Source organism: Candoia aspera, chromosome 10 (genome assembly GCF_035149785.1).
Source record: "Candoia aspera isolate rCanAsp1 chromosome 10, rCanAsp1.hap2, whole genome shotgun sequence".
Lineage (NCBI taxonomy): Eukaryota > Metazoa > Chordata > Lepidosauria > Squamata > Boidae > Candoia > Candoia aspera.
In genome coordinates, this window is record NC_086162.1 from 9,240,089 (window position 1) to 9,263,281 (window position 23,193).

At 45.3% G+C, this 23,193-nt stretch overlaps 1 protein-coding gene across 6 annotated transcripts; it reads left to right on the top strand.

Moving 5' to 3' along the window:
• The first annotated feature begins 837 nt into the window (after positions 1–837).
• Positions 838–21,434, top strand: LYPLA2 (lysophospholipase 2). Of its 6 annotated transcripts, none has more exons than XM_063311624.1 (10): positions 838–920; positions 8,023–8,119; positions 10,317–10,348; positions 11,828–11,893; positions 14,083–14,130; positions 14,894–14,964; positions 16,783–16,856; positions 17,970–18,071; positions 18,259–18,435; positions 19,219–21,434. In XM_063311624.1, the coding sequence occupies exons 2-10, from the start codon at positions 8,042–8,044 to the stop codon at positions 19,267–19,269; spliced, it is 699 nt and encodes a 232-aa protein (XP_063167694.1). In that variant the 5' UTR covers positions 838–920; positions 8,023–8,041; the 3' UTR covers positions 19,270–21,434. The 6 variants fall into 6 exon arrangements, with proteins under 6 accessions (XP_063167694.1, XP_063167695.1, XP_063167698.1 ...); XM_063311625.1 differs by lacking the exon at positions 838–920 and adding an exon at positions 1,210–1,293; XM_063311623.1 differs by lacking the exon at positions 838–920 and adding an exon at positions 7,037–7,849.
• Positions 21,435–23,193: the final 1,759 nt, after the last annotated feature.

Genomic DNA, 23,193 nt, shown 5'->3' on the forward strand with positions numbered 1-23,193 from the left:
TTTTTAAAAGCAATACAGTACCTGCTGCAGGCTTCTTAGGCTAATGTAGAAAGTGGTTTAAAGATAAATAGACTTACTGCTTTCATTTTAAATGAAGAGTAAAATGCTTCCATGAAATTTAGCTAAGAGAGGTGGATGTTTCCTGCTACACTCTTTTGAGTTGCCGATATAGAGCAGGGTTTTTCAGCCTTGGCAACTCGAAAGAGCGTGCTGGCTGGGAATTCTGGGAGTTGAAGCCCGCCCTTCTTCGAGTTGCCAAGGCTGAAAAACACTGATAAAGCTCCGAAAAGTCTGACCCCAACCTGCCAACTTCGTCAGTTATTGGATAATTGCCACTAGGGATTGCAGAGCAGGATATCCTGTCCTCCTCACAGTGTATCAGTTATGTGGATATTATGATTAAGTCTGACAAACATAGCCACCGGTGTTCTTAGCTGGATCGCAAAAATGACAATCAGACACGCCAACGCTGCTGTTTACCATCGCAATGATGAATGCTGTACGCAATTAAAACCAGCAGCTATTATCTCCACGATCCATTACCAACCCGGGGGGGGAACAACAAAAAAAAAAAACATCTTTCGCGGCGGCGGCGGTGGCATGGCTCCGAAAGAATGAGGGCACCCCAAAACAGCGTGGGAGAAACCGTGGGGCAGGTGGGCTGGGGGGAGTACGGTCACGAAGACTCGGCGCAAGATGGCTGCGCCCTGGCGGCTTCATTCCCCTGTTCCGGTTTCCGTACAAGCCGAGGCAAAGCGTCACAATCTCCTTCCGGCGGGGCTGAAGCTTAAAGTGGGCCCGCCCACTTTCGTTGCGCGGGCTTGTGGTGGCGGAAGTTCCGGAGCGGTGTTCGGGGAGAGAGCCTGGCTGAGTCCTCAGTCAGAAGCCGGGTCGGAAGAGACGGAGGCCGGAAGAAAGAGGTGAGGGCCGGTGCGGGGGGAGGTCGGTCGGTGGGAGGGCGGGAGGTTCAGGATGGGGCCGCGCCCCTCTCCCGTCTGAAAATGAGGGCAGGCAGTATTGGGAAGGGGGCGGGGCAGGCTGCCCCCGAGGGCCGTGTGTGGCGGTTGGGGGGAGGAGGGGCCTGAGGGGAGGAGGGAGGAGGCGTCCCTGGATCCAGGGAAGGGGCCGCGAGGAGGCCTGGCGCGGAAATGCGGAGCAGCCCGAGCCCTGACGCTCCTGGGGGTGGGAGGAGATGGGGTGGGAATCGGCTGGGGGATGCCTTTATTAGGACCGACCGGACCTGGACAGGTAAAGGTGTGCAAGCTTTCGAGCTCCCCGGTTCTCTGTACCCAGGTGAGATGCTGGGGAACCTGGGGAGGGGGAAGCCCAAGCCGGGTCCCCTAATAAACACAGCGGCCGCCCTTGCGCCGCGTGCTCATTTGGGTTGGCTTTACGTGGGGTGAGTTTATTTGCGGCACAGCCCGTTGATTTGGTCAGCGCGTCGTGCAAACTGAGAAGGTGGGTTTATCCCGTAAAGAGGAAAAGCAGGTTGAATGAACACCGTCTAGGAGAGGGCAGAAGATGAGTATTGGGGAGCCAGGCTCTAGAGGAAGGGCAGACAGCCCAGATAAAGAAAGGTTGAGTTCTTAGACAGCACTGAGAGTCGTATAGAAAGAGGATTCCTGGAATCTGCAAGGGGTTTTTCTCTGAACTTCACTTGCCATGTTAAACTTTATGTTGAAATGGAACAAAGTAGCCCACTTACTTCTTGCAACTAAGTGGTCCTCTAAGAGGATGGGGAGGTGAAAATGGTTGTGGCTTGCAAGGAGGAGGGAGTTTTCAGCTGAAAGGCATTGGTGTTCTGATGTTCACCAATGAGCATAATTGATACACAGCACTGAGTGGTCAGTGTGTGCCTTGTCTCGGATAAGGCTGTTATGATGCCTGAATGGTAGTGCAGGAGATTATATCTGATATTATAAAGAAAAAAATCCATCACAGAAGCAATTTTAAAGTTGGGGGACTATTGGAAGTGCTTTTATTAAGAAAACCATAGAGCAACCTTCCAGGAGAGGCATGTATATCTCATATATATTGTTCGTGATTTGTAAGCAAACCAGATTTACAGTAATTGGTGTGTACCTTTACTAGGCTATCATAAAAAGTATGCAAATATTTGGTATCTCCAGATCTCATGAAGAGGCAGGATATGTAAATAATGGCTAGTCACGCATTTTGTGTAAACATACCGTCAGCCTGTTTGGGTTATAATATGAATAAAATTAATTCTCTTTACCCTTTTTCTTAGGAAAGTCAGTTTATTATTTAACAAACACATGTGACCTGCTTGAATAATGCTTGCAACCAACATAATTAAAGCAATATGTATATACATAAATTAGGATCAGTATTTGGATGGTGATGCTTTTTTAAAAAATCCAGCTGATCTCATAATCAGAGACAGCAATAATAGTTTTGGTTGTAAGCTCGTAAGATATTTAAATCCTTAAATGTGTCAATTTGAAACTTTCTGAGACTATTTTGGTGCTTAAGTTTGTCATAATTGTTGGAGTCAGATCACTATTTTGTGGTTGCAGTATAGCCTGTTAATGAAAATCATGCTGTTTGTAACAGAATCAGATTTTGTTCAGACATGAATGACCCCGTGTTTTTCATAAGGTTTATATGGAAATAGCCTTGCCAAATGGGACTGGATCTCTCTAGTTTAGCACTATATCTCTAGTGGCAGTCAGTTAAATGCCCCTAAAGCATGTATAGAGAATGTTAACGCTTCTGTTTGTTGCCAGCATTTGGTATTCAATTACAGATGCTCCCCAGCTTGTGTAACACTGAACCTAATATGAACCCAATTCTACAACAGTATTTCAATAAACCAAAAGAGAAAAAAAAATGAAAAGAATAAGCACATATAAACTTCTATTCCATGTTTTAGGGGCAGTTGGCTGAATTCCAGCTTCAGCAAAAATTTGGTTACATAAGGCTTTCTGGATTATATAAATTGGTAAATACCTTATCCTGCATATAAACATGGGGTTCTGTCCCATTGGGTTCCTATGGCTGATAAGGGTTTTTAGTCTTGTCTTCCATGACTTTGAGCAGTTCTCTTCCAAAACCATCTAATTTGGTCATTAGCCCTTCTAGAAGCATTTATTCCCATCTATGGGTAACATCCTTTTATTAAGAAATATTTTGTATTTTTTAGATCTTGAACAAATAAAAGATTGGAGCCATTTGGCAACATACCCATGCATGGGGGAAGTTTAATGGAGGAAGAATTTGTTCCTCTTTCCATTCCCCAAATAACAAGATTGGGGAACCAAGCAATTTATGGTATCAGTTGATTTGTGATACCAGATTCTGGTATAAGCAGCAACTTTAAATTTGTTGACTTCTGTCTTACAATGATTTTTTACCTATTAAAAGGGCCAGAGGAAGAGATGTCCACTTTAAAATTATCTTTGATTATAGTTATAGTTAAAAATCAGTATCAGTTTATTTTCAAAAGGGTTTTTATCTTACCATGGTTTCAAGGAAACATTGATTGATGACACCTTTTTGATGATAGAAAAATGGTTATATATTAGCAGCCTAAACATATAGGTAGCTTGTTAGGGGGAAAATAATCAGTAATATAGTATCTCTATTAGGGCCAGTTAAAATATCATAAACTAACAAGCTAGCTTTCCGGTTCTTTGAAAGCTTGCTCACTCACTGTTTTGTGATATCTTCGCTAGATCTAACGAAGAAGCTATGTTGTTGCTTTAGAATTCCTTTGATTAGGAGCTCATTGGGGCTTTGTAGCAAGCTCATTTCTGAGCAAGTATTATTAATATTGCATAGCTTCCCTTTGTTAACAGAGAATGCAATTGAAATTCCATTCACCATTTTGAACTGCTTCACTCTTCATGTAAAGTTGGCTAGAGAATCATATTTGTTTTTTAGCTCATTTGATTCTCATTCTAATAGTGGAAGGTAGTCTCTAAGAACCATGCAAAGTGCCCATGCCAAGTTCCTTTTCCAAGTTTTTTGTTTCTAACTATGGCAAACCAAATTGCTCCAGAAGCTTACAAACTAAGTGTGATGGGAATTCTTTACTGCCTTTGAACATGAATTTATCTAATCCCTTTAAAAAGCCATGCCAATTAGTGCCTGATGCTTCAGTTTGTGTTAACACAATTCAGAAGCTTAATTAAATGCTTTGTCAAGTTCTTTCTCTACTGTGTGCTAAGCTAAGGGAGATTTTCAGATTGCCTAGTTTCTGGGTTTCTGTTCCAGTGTTGTTTTCCTGGCTGTGATATCTTTCTCTTCTTCTGACTGTGCTAGCAGCAACAGAGCCAGAGTGTGGTATGACTGCACTGCAAGACATAAGTTACAGAAGACTTTCTGATGGCAGGAAGAAAATGGCCTTTTTGGTCAAGCCATGTGCAGTAGATAATGTCCAGCGTATCAACTGAAGCGAATATCTGTAGCTCAGGGTTGAACTGTGGAGTCCTTGGTGCTCCCTGAGCCTTGTTTTCTTGCAGACGTTTCATGGCCAGACTAGGCAACGTCTTCAGTGCCAGAATGTCCAGAGTGGTTACTGTTTTTTCCTTACTATCAGCTACACCAGTAATAGTTATGGTAATAAGGAAGATACCATGAGTTCTTCCTGTCCATGCATTGTTATCAGCAATCAGAAAAGTGGGGTAAAACCTTAATTCGGAGGTGACAGGTGAGGTAGGGGATAGGGTAGCACCTCATTTGGCATTGGTTTCAGAGCATGAAATGGCTTTTCACAAAGATGGCAAGTTTGTTGAGATGCAGTGTCCAAAAAGTGAAAGCATTATAGAGAGTTGTACATTCATGTCTTGCAAATAGAAGCTCCTTAGTAATATTCTATTGATCTGAGAGAAGTGGAAGCTGTTGAGGAAGATGCTGATTTATTTTCATTCATACTGTATGTATAATACTTCCATTCTGCTTCAATCCTATTGACTAATAATCATCTATTGCTTCTTTAAATGATATGTGGGAGAGAGAGTTTGTACCACAGAGACGAGCTCTTTCTGGAGCTTATGCCATTAGCATCTGAAGAGGCCACCAATAGATTGAGAGAATTTTGCATTTTTCTATTAGTTTGCCTTTTTAAAATCATTATTTCAGATGTGGACTAATGTGACGTTCTTCAGCTCTTATCAAAGCCTGCTGTTGACCCCACTCGCTCATCTGATGGCTATAATACTCCAAAATACATTGAAGGCACCAGATTGCCTATTCCTGCCAAATCTCTGGCATTTTCTATTGTGGTGGACTTTGCCCCGTTTCTTCTTCTTAAATCTGCTGAAATGCTAAGGTAGCATTCTTGAATGTGGCACCATGCAGACATGTTGGGAGTACAGCTGCCCAAACTCCCAGCTAGCATGTCATTCTCTGGGAGTGTCAGTCCCAGTGCAACTGAAGTGTGCCAAGTTGGGGAAGGCGTTATTAAAACAGTCTGAGCAAAACCTCCCAGCAAAAGACACCCAAGAATATGCTATAAATGGATTTAACACTAGACAGAGCTTCATTGTATCTCTTAGGCAACTGGGTGAATGACTAAGTAATCAGGGAGGAAAATACTTCCAAACTGGAGGAAAGTTGGTCTTTTAGGCTGCCTGTGCCATAGATGTCCCTCTGTGTGGATGGAAGGACATATGCTAAAAACTTGCAAAATGCTTTCCTTTTTTTCCAAAGGCTGCCTTAGCTTGTTCATCAACTTGAATTTTTGCATCAGGAAATCTAATGCTACTAGTTTATCTAATCTGATTACCATTGCTAGCTAGAGCCATGTCTGCAAAGTTGGTGTGAGATAAAATACTGTACGTAGGTTTTTTTCTTTAAAAGATGGTCTGTGCTTAATTTAGGTATAGAACATTTAGGCTTCTGGAAAATAGCCACTTGGATTGCTATTTTTGTCAGGAAGTCAAAAAAGGGGGAGATGGGCGGTAGCAAATTTTGAATAATAAATAATAAATAAATAAAGTCACAATACATTTCTTAGACTTTATTTCACAAGCCAAAGGATTGTTCATTCATCTTCTGTAACAGGTAACTAAAATTCTGGAAATGTCACTTACGATGAATTTTTCATTGTAACTCATGATACTTGGGGAGCAGTGGAGGTAAATGCTACCAGCAGACTGGCTGTTTGCATTCCTTATGTGAAATATAATGTACAATGTGAGTTCTAGTCCCGCCTTGGGCACGAAAGCCGGCTGGGTGGCCTTGGGCCAGTCCCTCTCTCTCTCTCAGCCCAACCCTCCTCACAGGTGGTCGTTGTGGGGAAAATAGAAGGCAGGGGTATTAGGTATGTTTGCTGCCTATTCTAGCAATAGCTATGGCTCGCAAAACCTGGGTGATATCATCTTCTTGTTATTGTTTCAGGTTTTTTCCCCTGTATTTTAAATTTTGCATTTGTGTTTTATCAGTCGGGGATGGTGAATAAAATTAAATGAAATTAGCCGGCTGGTGTGGGGGGAGCTACAGCAGGAGATCACATCAGTTTCATTCCTTTCCAATAAACTGTAAACTGTTGTTTGTGTAGGACCTGTGCAAAAACAACTCCGTTGCCTCTGGCAAGTAATTAGTCCAACTATATATATATTTTACCACCGAACATGCTATTCTTTTCCTGTTTATCTCCCATTAAAGATAAAAGGCTGTTCTTCCTGTCCCTAGTACTCTTATGAGGTTTTTACAGCCATAACTGAAATAAGCTGTGGTAACAGTTGAAAGAGCAGTTGAAAACATTTGGAAGCATTCCGGGATTCTAAGATAAATTTGGGAAGAGGGAAGCATTAGCTAACATTTGGCAACCAGTTCTTAGCATATTAGGGCACATTCTCATGTATGTATCTGCATCTACATATACTTATATACTAGGAAACAAGGTTATTCTGAACACATTTCTAAGTGCAGCTATGCTTTGAGTTTTTCTCTTTTGAGACCATATTCTCATTCACTGTTCTTTCTGTGTATACCTTATTTACAATTCATAGATACATACAGAAAGTGAGAAATTAACTTTTAATAAAATACTAATTTTTTTAAAAAAATAGCCTTGGGGGTGACTCAGGAAAGGAATAATTTGTCTAGAGAAGTGTTTCCCAATCTGAAGCTGCCAGTTGGACTTCAGCACACATAATTCTCAACCAGCATGCTGGCAAGGGTATTAATATGGGAAGGCTAATCTAAATATGCAGAACATGTAATGTTTAATACCTATGACTAATCTTAATCCCAGCATGTAGGTCATTGTCCAGTTGCAGAGAAAACTAAGACACCTTGGAGTGCTTTTCATTTTATATTTAATGTTCCTGTACAAAAGAAAGCCATGTTGCTCCAACTGGATGGGGCTCTAAAACATTTACTGGTTTTGAACATCAGGTGCATCTGTTCAAATTTTGCTTCTAGTCTAGGTAGCACAATTCTCTTTTTAGCAATTGAAATTCTTCAGAAATTTTAGCAATATCCTTGTGCACGTTTTGAAACATACTGTTATGAGAAATATAAAACATTTTCAAAGCTGGGTTGGATTTTGTTATGAGCTATGTTGGGGCTTTGTGAAACACATTTTCTAGACAAGCACCTTCTTCAGAGTAGTTGACTGCAACTCGGATTTTTCTGATCTGGCAGCCAAAGATACTCTTTAAACATGAATGTTCTGGGTTACAATTGTTACTCAGAAAATGCTGGATTTCATTAAAAATGAAAAAATAAAATTTTTAAAAACTTCTATCCCTCATTGTTTATGGAGCAAGCAAAAACTGAGGGAGTTTGAGGGTGAACCTGCAGGGATTTGATGGGAAGCTGTTAATCTTCTGGATCCTAAAGTGGTTTACTTCACAGCACTGCTATCAGTTCCTAAAAGGTAAGTGCTGAGGAGTATTTCTTACATTAAAAATTATGTGTAAATTAAGTATTTAACATGGCAGCAAGAGGCATCCCGCTCCCAAAATTCCCAGCCAGCATCTGAAGATGTCAGGCTGTGGGAGGCTGATTTAAATAAATTAATCAGTTGTGGGGTTCTTTTGTCTCCTGCAGGTGCGAACTGTGTAGTTGTATGTGCGGTAACAACATGTCTGTCCCCCTCCTTGCTGATGCTGTGACCGTTTCAGGGACAGAGCGGGAGACTGCAGCGGTAAGGGCGTGCTGTTTTGGGCTTACCATCTGTTGGGATCCAAAAAGATTAGGAATTAATGGGTTTTTCTCCTCTATCCCATCCCCTCTGCTGGTACTGAAGGCAAAGGGGCTGTTCTCCCCATAATGGGGAGATTCTTTAGGAGAAGGGGGTGGTGGTGGTGATAAGAATTTGGCATCAGCTTTTGTGAAGGCTGGTGGGGGGGAGCTACAGCAGGAGATCACATCAATTTCATTCCTTTCCAATAAACTGTAAAATGTTGTTTGTGTAGGACCTGTGCAAAAACAACTCGGTTGCCTCTGGCAGGTAATTAGTCCAACTGTACCCTACTGTGTTGCCCTCAGTGCTGTTCTTTTGCACTAATTAGGTAATAATTGACTAAAACTTGCTTCCTCCCTTCCCCCCTCCAGTTGTGGGGCTGCTGAGGTGAACCATGGTAGCTGGTAATGCTGTAGCAGAGAACTGGCACCACAGAGCTCCAGAACTACCTTATTCCTCAGTCTCATTACTGGCCTTGCCTGCACTTGTGCCATCCAATCTTGCCTAAAATGTATTGCTTGCCTCTGTGTGTAGAAGAGAGAATTTTACTTTCCCCTTCACCAAGATCTAAAGTCAGCTAGGACAAATGTGGAGATCAAATATATTTGCCAAGATTGGCTTATCTTACACAATTCTGCTTTCAGAAGGTAGCCCGAGCAGTGTGGGGATAGGAACCCGGCTGCCGAGATGCTTTTGGCACTGACGCGGTTTCTTGCTGACTGTTGTTAGTGCTATCCAGTCAGCAGATCCTTCATTCTTCATGGTCTTAAGAATTACCAATTGGCCTCTCCAAAATTAAGCGGTCCGAGATGCACATACAGTAAACACTGTACATTGCACTATATTCTGCACTTGTGTGGCCATTGAGCTGAAACCACAGAGTCACGACTACTGATGTTGACCAGTTAAGTCTCAGATTCAGCAGTGCAATTCCAGCACTGGGACACCCATATTCTTTTTCTAGGGTATTATGCAAATGTTCGCAGCACGTGTCAAAGGGGGTTATAATTCCAGCGTATTGAACAACTGGTAGAAAAGTAGGACAGAATGGGTATGAAACTTTGGAGGTGCTCGGTGTTCTGGGATTCTTGGAATTTTGAATTATTGAAGTGCCAACTTCCGTCTATTGTGAGATTCCATTGAGAAACGTTAAAATGCTGAAATACTTTGTTGGAATGTGTATTGGTTGATAATATACGTTGATCAGAGATGGTGGGGAAAAGCGATTATAGAATCTGAAATGTCTTTGGCAAAGAACAGTGAACAGAGAAGGAGCAGATTATATGAAGGATGAAGCTCGGGCAGTAGATGTTTTTTTGGCCAAGCGTGGGGAGGGGGACCCTATAAGATATAAAAGTTTCTGCTCTTTTGCCACAATCACAGATTCCACAACATTAGTTTTCCATAAAAAAAATTGAAGGTCAAGTTTTCCTTACGCAGGAGTGACTTGAACCACACCAGATCTCAAGATCCGTGCCACAAGTAAAGCTGGATAACTCTCTAAGAGGTCCTGGAAATGGCTCCTTTGCTTTCTGGGATTTCATTAGGCACTGCCCACTGCTTCTGTATACACTTTCACAGTCTATAGGGAGCTTGCTCTCTGTAACGGTAGAAGCTTCGTTTATCAGGAAGCTGAATTCTGTGCTCCTGCTCTGGTGAAATCATTTTATCTTGCTTTGGTGGACAGGGGTGGAGAATCAGAATGAACTAGGAAGGAGTTGGGGAGAAGCAGGTAATGGCAGCCTGTCAGATTAACTCACAGATGGCAATAGCTTTGGCCGGCTGGTGCCACGTAAGAAGAAAGGTTTCTTACCTAGGCATGGAAATTCCAGATGAGGGAACTTTGCTCATTTAGTAAAATGAAATCAAAATGGGACAGATATATATGTATATTTTTTTTTCCAGTGAATCATCATCTTGGGAGAAGGGATCGTGATGGGATGGTAACTTGGTCACAAATTGTCAGTCACATGCATCTTCTCCATTTTCATCTTCCCCTAACCACCTTAGGTTGGGTGCTTTTGGCTTCTTCCTTTCTGCATAATCTGTTGTTGTTTTGCAACTAATTGACCTCACAGAACACTTCGTGATTAGCTTCGCTAGCACTTTCTCACTTGCTGAGCCGGCTAATGTGCTTATTTTCTGCTTGGCTTTGCAGGTCATTTTTTTGCACGGGCTTGGTGACACTGGGTGAGTATTGGGGAAATCTGGGGTGTACAGCTGCTGGTAATGGGAGTGGGGGAAGCAAAAATCCCTCTGCATTGCACAAGCCTTGATTGGAGAAATCGGGGGCTGGGGGTAAATGGGAAATTTTGCTATTGTAGCCAACATGTGGAGCAGGATTGGAATGAGAAGGTGCTGAGATAGAGATGATGACTTCTGTGTTTAAAACCTAGTTTTGTACAAGAAAGAACTTAGGAAGCTGTTGAGCCATCTGTGCGGGTGTTAGCAGTTGTGGGCCGATGCAGCTTCCCAACAACCCAATTTGATTTTAAAAATGGACATATTTTTGCAGCATGTTTATTAGTTTGTTTAAAAATTTAAGGGTGAGAACGGGAGCAGGAGTCTAATGGGAGGCAGACTAATTCCATCTCCTCCACATCACTCTATAAAAAATTATCCCAAATTAACCCCCCATACAGCAATTTCCTATTTTTGCCCTTAAGCCCACCCTCATTCCAAAAATAGATCTGTGTCTTGTAATATTCCCACATTGGTTGTCCTAGACATCAGGAGACTGAATCGCACCCCTGTCCCCCAAAGTCTCTTGTCTCTGGATCTGTCCTGAAGGAAACACATCTCCAAGGTTTCAGTCATGGGTCCTTCTGAGTCCTCTGGGGACTTAAGCCTGTCATTTTCATTATACCAATGAATCCTTGCACACCATCCATTGGCAAAAGGGCAAAATGTAAATCCCACAAATCAATTAATAAAATGCATTCTATTTCTACAATGGCCCATCACACTGACATAGTCTTTTAGTGAGCCCTTGATGCCGTTCTTCTCCCCAATAAATCAGAAGTAGCTCTTTCCATCACAGTGCTGCTATGCCAGGCTAAGACAGATGTGTATGGTATAAGCAACTGAGCAAGGCTAGCAAAAGGAATAAGCCAGGGATGTTTTGGACTATAACTGTCACAATTATTTGCCACTGGCCATGCTGATAGGAACTGACATTTTAAATGCTTGGAGGGCATTAGATTGTATACTGCTGGTGTAAACAATTGGGAGGATGGGTTGCCTTTCCAGAACAGGGTGGAACCTATCCAGTAGCATCTGTGTCAAGCAGAACATGCCAACTTTTAATTCAGATTTGCTTGGAGGATACTGCAGTCTCTGAATTAAGTGTGTCCATGTGTGATCTTCCCGCATATTCATTTGGAACATGCAGGTTTGGGGGGAACTCATATGTCTGAATGTTGCCCTGATATGGGGATAGTGCTGACTTCCCTTAGCAGGCTGTCCTCACTGATGCAGAAGTTGGGAATTATTCTGAGTCTTTGGGAAAACCATGCACAGATGCTTAATGCAATTGGCAGCTGTGGGCACATTCCCAACTGCTTTTTTTTTTTTTAAGGAATGAGCTGCTGGGGCAGTGGAAGATGTTTGCCTTTTCATTTTTATGTGGGATGGTGGCCTGATCTGTTTTCTTTCTCCTTTCCCCTTCAGGCACAGCTGGGCTGATGCTCTGTCTTCCATCCGGCTCCCTTACGTGAAATACATCTGCCCTCATGCGTAAGTACAGCGTCACCACTGTTCTCTGTTAGAATACGAGCTTAAAAACACTGAACTTCTCCCTCAATTTGCGATTTTCCCACTGAGGGATGAAAACCTCTGGAAACATAAAAGCACCTGCTCTGTGATGTTGTGCTATCACTGGCCACACCGCTTACAGCTCTTGGGCAGGGCAGAAAGATGAAGTGCAGCTTCTAGACCGAAAAGAGTTGCCCACCCCTGCTTTTAAGTAAAATATCTCTGCCCTTCATTTCAGGGCTCTCAGGGCAGTGTGCCATTGACACAACCTTCAGGACAAGAAATGCGATAACCTAATATTGGCACAATAGTTATAGAGGTTTGTAACTGCTACTGTCTAAAAAGCAGTAGAAGGCTACCAGGAGACTCATTCAGCATAACCTTGTGGTATACCAGGGCTCCCAGCATTATCTTTTCCTGAAGATGGAAAGATCGATAGTGGGCAGGGCCAGGTATTGTGGTTTGAAAAGGGTGCTGCAAAACCAGAGAACAGCGCCCACAAATGGGAGGACTGCAGGTTGCAAGCAGAGAACTGGAGCAGAGAATAATGAGCAGAGGCATTGCGTAGCTCAGAAATTGGCATATACTTCTAATATTTGCTATGTTGCATGTCACTCTTGATCTATCAGGTTTTCCCAACTAGAAGTGATGCTTCCCTACTGCTCAAGATGCATAGGTCTTAGAAGCCTGCAAGCTAATGCTTGGGCTAGGGGTTAAAATACTGAGCTATAGCTCTTGCTATCTCCCCTTTGACCCTATAGCCTTTTTCTTGAGCCCCCATTTTTTCACTCCTTCCTTAACAGACTGAGAAAAAGGAATTTACCTACTCCAAACTCCTTTAGGCTTGGGCTCATTGGCTGGAAGTATGTGTAGGGTGTGACATAATTTGTGCCAATGAGTCTCAGTAATAATTGGTTTATTCTGTATTATTGCCTGAAGTTGTATGCTTTGACACTGTATTGTCCTCCCCATTAACAGCTCTGGGGGATCTTGAATACAGTCAGTCACAAAGCCCCAACTGAGCCCCAGCTTTGTTTGGCCATGTGCAGAATTCCAAATGTGGGACCTTGTTAGCAACCAAGATTGAGATTCATCCATTGAAATGGACAGGGAGTTGATGTGCAGTTCCCATCTGAATACCTTCTGGTCCTGAACAGGCAAACAGTAAGGCTAGAATGAGTTGGTGGGGGGGCTCCAAAGGGACTGTACAGGGCTGCTTCATCCTCACCTACACTATTAGTAAACATGGGAGATTGTGCCTGGAAAGTACCCAAAGCTGTGCCCTGAACCTGCCACCAGTCCTCTTGCTTTTCTCGATGTCCTTCTCCTTACCTTGGAAAACAGTCCCAGTGGTTCGTGCAGCACATTCTGTGGCTGATTCCAGGCAGGCAATCTGTCAGTCTTGTTGCTTGAGCTTCAGCGATGGGCCATAGGCAGAAGTTCCCTGGTCCCAAAGCCAGCGATGCTGAGGGCAGGGTCAAAAGGAAGAAATGGAGCTGTGTTTCTCCGCTGCTTCCTAGCAAAAGGAATCAAGTCAGTCCCCAAATGGTCAGATCCCAGGGTACCTTACTAAGCAACCATGCCAAACATGGCTTGATCGAGGAGGGACTCTGAGCGGCATAGAGAGGAGACAAGCAGAGCAGCTTTGCTTTCTCTTGCTTTACACACCTGATCTGGGGATCTTTCCAAGCCTGGTCTACAAAGTGTCTTTCCAACTGCTGGTTTTATGGGGCAGGTCTTGACTGTAGCCCTGATGCTGAACTGTACATGTGTAGATTTGACTTAGTGCACAGCTTAAGAATTCCAAGAATCTTGGTGCTGGTTTTTTTAAAGTTATGAGCCAGTTTGGTCTGGTGGTTAGGGTGCTGGGCTAGAAACCAGGAGGCAGTGAGTTCTAGTCCCGCCTTAGGCATGAAAGCTGGCTGGATGACCTTGGGCCAGTCCCTCTCTCCCAGCCCACCTCACAGGGTGGTGGTTGTGGGGAAAATAGGAGGAGGAAGGAGTATTAGGTATGTTTGCTGCCTTGAGTTATTTATAAAAATAATGAAGGCAGGATAAAAATAAAAAATATTAAATTTAAAAAAATTGATATTTCTGCATCATTTCAGATTCTTAGCCTTCTAACCTTGGTCCTGCTAGAATTATAGCCCATCTCCCCTCTCTCTTTGCAGACCCAGGATCCCTGTCACTCTCAACATGAAGATGGTTATGCCCTCCTGGTTAGTACTTAACAATATTCCTTGGATTTTCAGTTTCAGCTGAAACTGCCCCTAGGAGCAGTGGGAAGGACCCAGGTGAAATGGTGAAGAAAAAGGTGAAGCAGTGGGCCGATGGGTTGGTGCAAATTTGGAGAGAACACATGGAGTTTACTGGTGGAAGTATTCACTTAATAACATTAAGCGTGTGGTGTGAATACAGCCATTCGGTACACAGCCTTGTAATAATCTTAGCCTAACGTATGTATTGGATTTTTCACGTGTTCTTTCACCTTTTTTTCAAACTGCTGCCTGCCATAAAGCTTCCAGTTCAGCTTCCCCCAAACTGCTGCCCTCCAAATATATTGTGGCTGTGGGACATAGCTGGCTGGGGAGTTGGGCGGGGTTGGGGCTGCAGCCCTAACACGTCTGCAGGGTATGCAGGACACCTTGCGGAAAGTTGTTGTAGCTCTGGGCAATGACATGAATCCTATTCATACACATCTAATCGATCTTAATCATAGACTGTCATGCATTTGCCAAAAGTAGAATAGATCTGGTCAGTTGATGCCTCTTTTTAAGGTGGAAGTCAGATCAGCATGCAGCTGAGAGGTAGACGGAATTTTGCCCCTGTTTCCAAGTGCTGCTGCTGGAGCTCCATATAGAATAGCCAAGTTACCACTGCAGCATAATGTTATGCCTCCAATCAGCTTACTTCCCTGGCCCTAGGTTAGCATTTTAGAACGTCAGAACAATGGCTGACTTTCCCTTTTTCCCCCCATTTCAGGTTTGATTTAATGGGACTAAGTCCGGATGCACCGGAAGATGAAAACGGAATTAAAAAAGCTGCTGAGAACAGTAAGAGGTGTTTCCTTGGGCATTTTCAAAGCCAGCCCACATTTCTCTCAATCGTAATTGCCAGTGCTTGGAAACCAAAAAAGGTGGTTGGGATCTTTCTGTGGGGCTATAAAGAACTCTGAACCCTTTCTGCTTTTGCAGTTACTGCCTAATTCACGCAAAAATTAAAGCCAGTGAAATGGCCCGAAAAATCCAACTTCTTGAATATCACAGAAGCCAAATGTCAAGATTCTCCAGCTGAGTGCACAGGGAGCATTGGGGCTCTGCAGGCTACCTTTTGAATAACATAAGCGGTCCTTGGGAATGTGCAGACATGCAGGTCATAAATTTGAACAGAAAACAGAATGGAGCATTGGGCTTGAGGGAATCCAACTTGCCTTGCTGCACATATAACCTTGCTTTTAGAACAGAAGTTGCCTTTGTTACATCGGGCTCTTACCTCAAAATAATTTACACTCCAGTTGGGCAATTCAAAGGATTCTAGTGATTTCCCATAGCCTCCTTTTTGTGGCCCCTGCGTCACTTGCCAGTTATGCTATCTAAATTAATTGTGATTTTTCCCCCCTTTTTCTCTATGCATGTGAAATTACACAAATTTGGTATCTTAAGTTTCTAATGCACCTAATGAGCTGGCTTCATTTTATTTTTTTTTAAATAGATCAGTTCCATAAGCACCCCTTCCTAAAGAAGGGGCCAGCATTGTGGTAATAATACTGGTAGTGATATGGCGGTGTCTCCCACTGCTTTGGAGCCCAGGAAAAAAGTAAATAAATTGTAAAAAGTACAATGCCTGCCTGCTCCACCACCACCCCGCCCCCCGCAAAAAAAAATTGCCTGCCACATGGTACCTGTGGCTCTTAAAGCGGTCTGCCTCTGCCCTGCACCTTGGCTGTGGGCCACACTGTCTGGGAGTTGCACACATCTGGAGAGCACCAGGTTTGGAGAAAGGCCTCTAGCTGGAGTCTTTCCCAGATCTAAGATGGAGATGAAAAGATAGAATCTGGAAACCATGTCGTTTTCCCTTGAGCTCCAGCCCTTCTTTGAGAAACGTAAAGGTTAATGCTGGCAGGAAAGGGAGGAGGAGAATCAGGATCAAGAAACTCTTGATTTGCACTTCTGGCACTTTTCCACTCTCTGCTTGCTTATTTCTTGTGTTCCTGTAAAACAAAGCAACCTGCCCCCCACTGCTTATTTTGCTCACTGCAGCAAACGAGAATTAATATGCTGCACAGAAACAACTGCAAGGGAAAGAAGAGTTGTCCGATAAGCAGGTAAGAGGAGCTAAAGTAAAGGCATCAAATAAAATGCGTCTAGGAGAGAGATGCCTTCCTAAATAAGGGCTTCACCAGCTGGCACAAGACTGTCAGAGGAAACGTTAGCCTCCCATAGCAGGGAGTCCTACAGCTTGGTGTGCCCAAGAGAAGTTCCCTTCCTTCAAGGCTGGCTGAAGAAGAGAGGCACAGTTCTGCCCTGTGTTGTCATTTTAAGCCGCCTCCTTCCCATGGCAAATTCTAGAGCTGTTTTGCAAAGCCAGTGCACTTGTTGTAATGCTAATGCGGACTTTTGCAACCACTGCAGCCATCTCCCATAGTTTCTCTCAGCATGCTGCTCCTTTATACACACCTCTGTTCTTTCCTTTGAGCGCCAACTCTGTAGCCCCTTCAGCTTTAGTTTTCAAAGTCCAAAAGGAGGTGTTTCTAGTGGAGCAAACCACACTGTGAATCCATACTAGCAGACCTGTTTGCTTCATGACCAGTTCCAAGTCTGTGTTGCCTTGCTGCCAACTTGAATGTCTCTTTCTCTCTCTCTGCATTCCAGTTAAAGCTGTAATTGAACATGAAATAAAAAATGGGATCCCGGCCAACCGGATCGTCTTGGGAGGCTTTTCACAGGTGAGAGCTGATGGGCATGGAGGAGGCAGGTCTGTTTGCTGGCTGGGAGTAGAGACCTCAGGGCTGGCTTCTGGGGCACCTGTGAAGGCCCCTTGAGGTGACCAGCTTCCTTTAGGATGCCTGTCTTGACTGTGTGGTTGCACCAAAGGTGTAAAGAAAGCGGGATTTTTTGAGAGCCCAAACCTGCTTCAGGAGGCCTTATTTTGAGTCTTCCTGCTTTACTGGAAATGAGACGTGCGCAGCTTTGTTAGGCCAAGGATCATACCGGGATCTGAATGGCCAGCTGCAGAAGAGGCAGGGCCACCTGAAAAAGATAAAAAGAGAACAACTCAAAAATAAAATTACAGTAGTGTAATCATGCTGATTAATGAATTGAGTTGTACAATTCTAACACAAGCATACCCTTCAATTCTCATTTCATACCTAAGTTCAAAATTAAATTGAGAACTTCCCCCCCCAAACTCTTTCTCGTGAACCCACTATCCCTCCCCTTAAATTTATTTTTGTTCCCAGGTAGGAAAAAAGTAATAACGGATGTAAGATACAATATGCTGATAATGGATTGCTGTGTGGGGGAAATCTGGCAGCAGAATCAGTGAGGTTGGGAGGAAATCTGGAGCTGTATTTAAATCTCTGGTGGTCCATGGATTGTTCCCCTATCATAAAAAGATAAAACAAGCTGCTAGTTCTTAAGGTTCTGGGAAACATGCATTTACACTGTGGGATAGTGTCTGCCAAGCTCTTTAAGCTAAGGCTAGAGCAGGACTTTTGGGGTGGATTTTCAGCATCTTTCTTATTCTCCATTTCCTTTTTTGGCGAACAGTCCGGTGGCAAATAATCTCATTCAACCTGTGTATAAAAAGGTTGAACTTGCAGACAGTTAATGATTTTTTTTTTCAGCGATAAGATTCTTTTCAGCAATTAATTGTAAGGGAAGGGTTGCTTGGAGCCTGTCTTTGGGGGCAGTGTTCTTTGCTGTGAAGGGGAGGGGGTGGGGCTGGGGGAAGCGATGGCTAGCTTGGCCATAGATTGGGGGGGGGTGTTGGGGGGGGTTGGTGGAAGACCCTTACTGGGACAAGCTCTGACCGGTTCTCTGATGTGGCTGTGCTTCAGGGTGGCGCCCTCTCCCTCTACACAGCGCTCACTTGCCCCCACCAATTGGCTGGCGTCGTGGCCCTCAGCTGCTGGCTTCCCCTGCACAAGACCTTCCCTCAGGTATGTGGTTCACCTCTCTTTTGCAACTGGGGAGAGGGTGGAGAGGTGCAGGCTGGGCTGGTTCGTAGAAAAAGCCAAAGAACCAGTCCTTGGCCACAACCATCCAAGACGCTGCCTTTCTGTCCGTTCCTAGCCGATTCACAGCTTTCCTTGCAGCTGTTTCTTTTTCCCCCCATTCCGATGGCAGGCTGCAAATAACGGCGTGAACAAAGACCTCCCCATTCTGCAGTGCCATGGCGAGATGGACCCCATGGTCCCGGTGCGCTTTGGAGCTCTCACTGCAGAGAAGCTGAAGGGGATTGTGAATCCTAGTCGAATCCAGTTCAGGACCTATCCAAGGGTGATGCACAACTCTTGCCCTCAGGTTGGTTGGCGGGCGCTCGGCTCCCCACAGCAGGGGCCTGGTTGCAAAAAGACGCCTGCTGAGAGTTTGGGGTTCAGGCACTTTATTTTGCCTGGCAAGTTCTGTCCCCAGATCTTGCATCTTCAGAGTTTCAGCTGGCAGCAACTGGAGGTGGAGACTTCTTTGCAGTCGTGTCTCTATATCGGTGTTTCTCTGGGAGTCAAAGTCCACACGTCTTCAAGTGGCCAAGGCTGAGAAACCCTGCTCTATATGGAAGGAAGCCATACTTATGTAACACACACTTCAGCTTTCTAGAAAGCCCCGTCTCAGGTGGCCTGCAGGCCGAGCTTGCGTTCTACGTTGGGCCGCTGCAAATGCCTGCAGAGATTTATGATAATGGGATATGTGTATATTTAAAGCACTAATTCCGCAAGGCAAGCATTCTTAGTCTGTGGTAGTAAAATCATTTGCATATTAAAATTGCTATAAAAGCTTCCTCGAATGGTTGTCACCAAAGGTTTGCTTAACGTTTCTGTGGTAGTGACTAATGGGGAAGGAATGTTTCTAAAATACTTCTTTCCATTTCTGAGATTTTTTTTTCCCTTAAAGTTTCTGGTCCCCCTTGTGGTACAGAACAACCTTAAGGCCTCCAAGTGTGCATACTGAGTTTTTACTGATAACGTTTTGGGTATCCTAGGACTTAGGGCAGGAAGGGAGGCATCAATGCTTCTTGGGTGGGTCCTTCTCTCCAGCTTGGCCTCAAGAAGTAAAAAAGCATTTTTCCTTCCTCTTCAATCTGTGCAGGAGATGATGGCTGTGAAAGATTTCATTGAGAAGCTGTTGCCCAGGATTTAAGCCGTTCTACTCAAGACTGTTCCAGGGAGAGGAGACAGAGGTCACCAGCTTTGATCTTGAACCCTTGACCTGTTGGCTGCAATTGGAAGCCATGGCAATCCACCTCCACACCAGTCAGTCCGTCTCCTTTCTCGAGCCTTCCCCTCCTGCCTGCACCCCCCCCTTCTGTGCAAAGTGAGGGGAGGGTGCCCCTCTCTGCCACAGGGGGAGTGAAGGTACCAAGCGGTCTTAAGGTACAGCTGAGATCCTAATCTTGCAGATTATTATTTTGGTCGCCTTTCAGTATTTCCCTGTTCTCTCCTCTCTCCTCTCCTGTCTCTTCCCCACCCCACCCCCCATCTAAACAGAAACTGCCTGTTGTGGCAAAGAACTGCATGGTAGCCAGAGGCTTAAAGCAAAAGGTATTAAGAGATGGTTTTCTGGCTATTACAGTATTTGCAAAGGAGCTTTACTACAGTTCAGGCTTCTGTGACCACCAAGCCTCCCACCCCCCCACCCCCCATGATGCTCAGCCTGTCCCACTTCATGTTTCACTGGAACCAACTTAGTGGTGCAGGCAGGCTCAGCTTTCTCTGGCTTGGCAAGGCAGGAAATCTGTTTCTGGTCCACACGGGCTCTCATCCTGCCACGCTCGGCACCATAAACTCTCCTCTGAACTTCCCTCAGCAAAAAGAGGAGGAAGAGTTGTGTTGTGCTGGAGGGCCACAGCCAGTCCCCTGGATGTAGCCTGTGGCGGCGGCAGCTGTTCCACCAGCCCCTGCACTGACTGGAATGATAGAGGTGGAGAGGCCCCGCTGCGCCAGGAATCACTCCCTGTTGTGTGTTACGGACTGCTCTGCTCTGTTCTGTCCTCTCGTCCGTGCTGCCTTGATCTGTGGGATGCTCTTTGTTTTGTTGTTGCAAAGAGAAAGTGGGGGTTCAGGGGAGTGGACTCGCGATGGCTCCGGTCGCTACACCTCCCTGGAGTACACTCCCTGACAGCTTCCCTTACAGCCCAGGTGCTGCTCCGGGCGCTCAGACAATGGCTGTTCCTAGCCTGCTATGCCAGCTTGCGTTCCTGCCCAGTCACATCAAGCAAGTGCAAGCTGGATTTTGGTTGTCAGAATTGTGAACCCCCCTCCCCCCCGCTCCCTGCGTGGTTCCCTGAGTCCATTGTCTCTTCTTTTCCCCTGGAAATCAGGCTTCGGCCTCAGAGCAGCGTGCTGTTGAGCAGCAGCGATGTCCCGTCCCCACCCCCACTCCAGTTAGTCATCCCTGTGGGCTCATTGTAGGACTGACAGCCTGGGACAGGATGCAACTGCAAAAGCAGCATTTTTCCCCCTTTTCTTTTGGTGAAGGGCTAGTCTTGTCTCGTGTGTCACCCTAGCGTCTGTTCCGTGTGCGGACTCTGCGCCTGTCCTTCTCCCTGTCCTATGCAGTCCTTTGCAGTGGGCCACAGCAATAAGAAGAGCACTGAGACGCGGGACTAGGACAAATCTCTCCCTTTCCCTTCCCGGCTTCTCTGATGGGGCGGGAACAGGCTTGCCCAGCACGCCACAACCGGTATTGAGGTTTCACGGTGTTTTGGCAGCTAAACCGAGAGGCTTGCAAGCTGCAACTCCCTCTCTCGCCCTGTGCTTGGCGTTGCAGCCACCATCACTGATGCTTTCTGCAAAATCAGCTCCTCTTCTCTGAAGCTGAACTTGCGGAGATGATACGAGTGAGGCTGTAGTGTGGCAAAGTGGAATCGTCCGGCTCAGGGGTGTGTGGTTTGGGCAGAGGAAGAGGCCTTGCCTCTTTGTGCACCTCCCCCCAGAGCAGAGGATGGCTCACCTACCGTCACCTCAAGCCGAGCCTGATTTGTGAGCTGAGGGCAGCTCCTATTCACGTAGGTAAAAAGTCAAGCCGTGGAGGAGAAGACTGTCTTGAGCGCTTTCAGAGGAGTCTCCTACCCTTGCCAAGGAGACGAAGTGTTCTTCTCAAGATCATTTGCGTTGCCCCTGTTTCAAAGGAATTGCTTCTGCAGCTGTCTGACTTGCACTCGGAGGTGCTGATGGGCGGGGAAAAAAGCTCATGCCCAGTCTTGGTAGAGCGCCAGAAAGCAGTGGTCAGATTCTGAGAGGGTAAAATGAGTGGTGCCACTTAATGGACTACAAGTGTGCGCAGATACCATTTCTGAATGCTTCTGTTTTTTAAGAAGAAAAACCCATCTTTGCAAGTAAAATGTAACAGCACACAAAGGGAATCCTGGATCACCTTTTTTTCCTTTCTGCTGGTTTATTTCTTGAAGAGGAGTGTTTTGCTAAATTAGTTTCTGCACACATTTGTAGTAGGAAGGGCTGCGGCCTACTTGACCTACTGCGTTTCAGCTTCCTTCTGCGCCAAATAACACGCTGGGGGCTACATGTGGGCAGCTCACCTCTCTGGCCACTGACTTGTGTTGTCCGGCAGAGCAAGTGGAGAGATCCCTGCTCTGGTTTCTGCTGGCCTGGCTTCCTCTTTGGGACTTTACCAAAGCAGCTGTCAGCGTGGCCTGCATGGTACAGAAAGAATGGGTAACGAACACCAAAGCCCGAGGAAGAAGATGGCTTCTCTGTTCCTGCAAGGGGATCTCAACAATCTCGTCTCCCTTTCCCTTTGTCTTCCTCACACGTCATTCTAATTTTTGTGTTCCTTTAAGATTAAACCGAAACCACCATTGGTGCCTCACCTTTTGGTTTGTTAAAGCCTAGTTGCGGTGTGTCGCTTTCTCCTGCAGGGAGGGTTCTAAATGTTGGACAGCTCTGACGAACATCAGAAACTTGGGGTGGTCAGTACTTGCCTGCCTGCCTGCCTTTGGGGGGCTGGATAGCCAGAGAAAGAGCCGCTTGCTGCCTCTGTGCCCTGCGTGTCTATTTAGATTTGTTTGCAGCAGCTTCTCCATGCTGGCCCGGTGCATTGAGCGAAGCCAATGTGGGCGAGGGGATCCATGGTGTGCCTTTGTGCAGTGTGTGCATGCAGGGACCGATCTGGGATTCAGAACAAAGGGGTATGGACAGTCTGTGTGCAGTGCAGCGTTGTTGCTGTTTGGAAGGGAGGTATCTCTCTGGAAAGTGTTCTCAGAGGGAGGGTTGCTTTCATTTTCCTTGCTAGGTCTGTTCTGCTTCCCAAGGCTTTTCTGAGGTTTCTCTGAGCTCAGTTATTTGACTGTTGTTTCAGATTTGGAGCATTCTGAATGCCAAGCAAGTGCTTTTCCCACAAGTAGCCAGCCTCTCTTCCCTGTAGGAAACCTCTAACCACGCAAAAATCACAAATTTCACTGTGGTTACATTTGGTCTGAAGGGATAGTTAGTGTTCTTTCCCTGGGGGTGGGGAATTGTCTTTCAGTCCTCTGAGAGCAACCCCTTCAGGTTCTGCAAATCCAAGCAGAATCCTGACCATCCCACCCACCAGCCAGGAGAGCTCCTTCTCCACATGGTTGTGCCTGTTTGCTCAGTCAACAGCCAGGCCTCTATCAGAACTAGGCCTTGAGGGTTGGTCACTAGTGAAGGCTGTCCTATCTTAGAGTGAAGAACCATGCTGAGACGGTAGCTGGAGTCTCTAGTGTTTAATGTCCTACTCTACTAGACAGAAAATCCTGCCAAACTGAAAGGCCATGGGAAACCCTCACAGAAAAACCCAAAACTCAAGGCAGGTCTGCTCTGAGTTTCTTCAAAGGAAAGTTCAAAGTCTCTAAACGCATGTGCTTTTCCCCCAGGATAGGGCCCCCTCCTGCTCACCATCCGTACTCATGACAAAGGCGGCCCTAAAGTAGCTCTGAACAGGTTTTGATTTAGTCTGTCTTCTCCTCCCCCTCCTGTTTAATTTAAGAGAGCCATGGATCACCCGATACTGATTTTGGTTGAGTGCATGCCATCAAATCAGTGTCATCTCACATAGATTGATTTTCTCCATGATGGTCTGTCC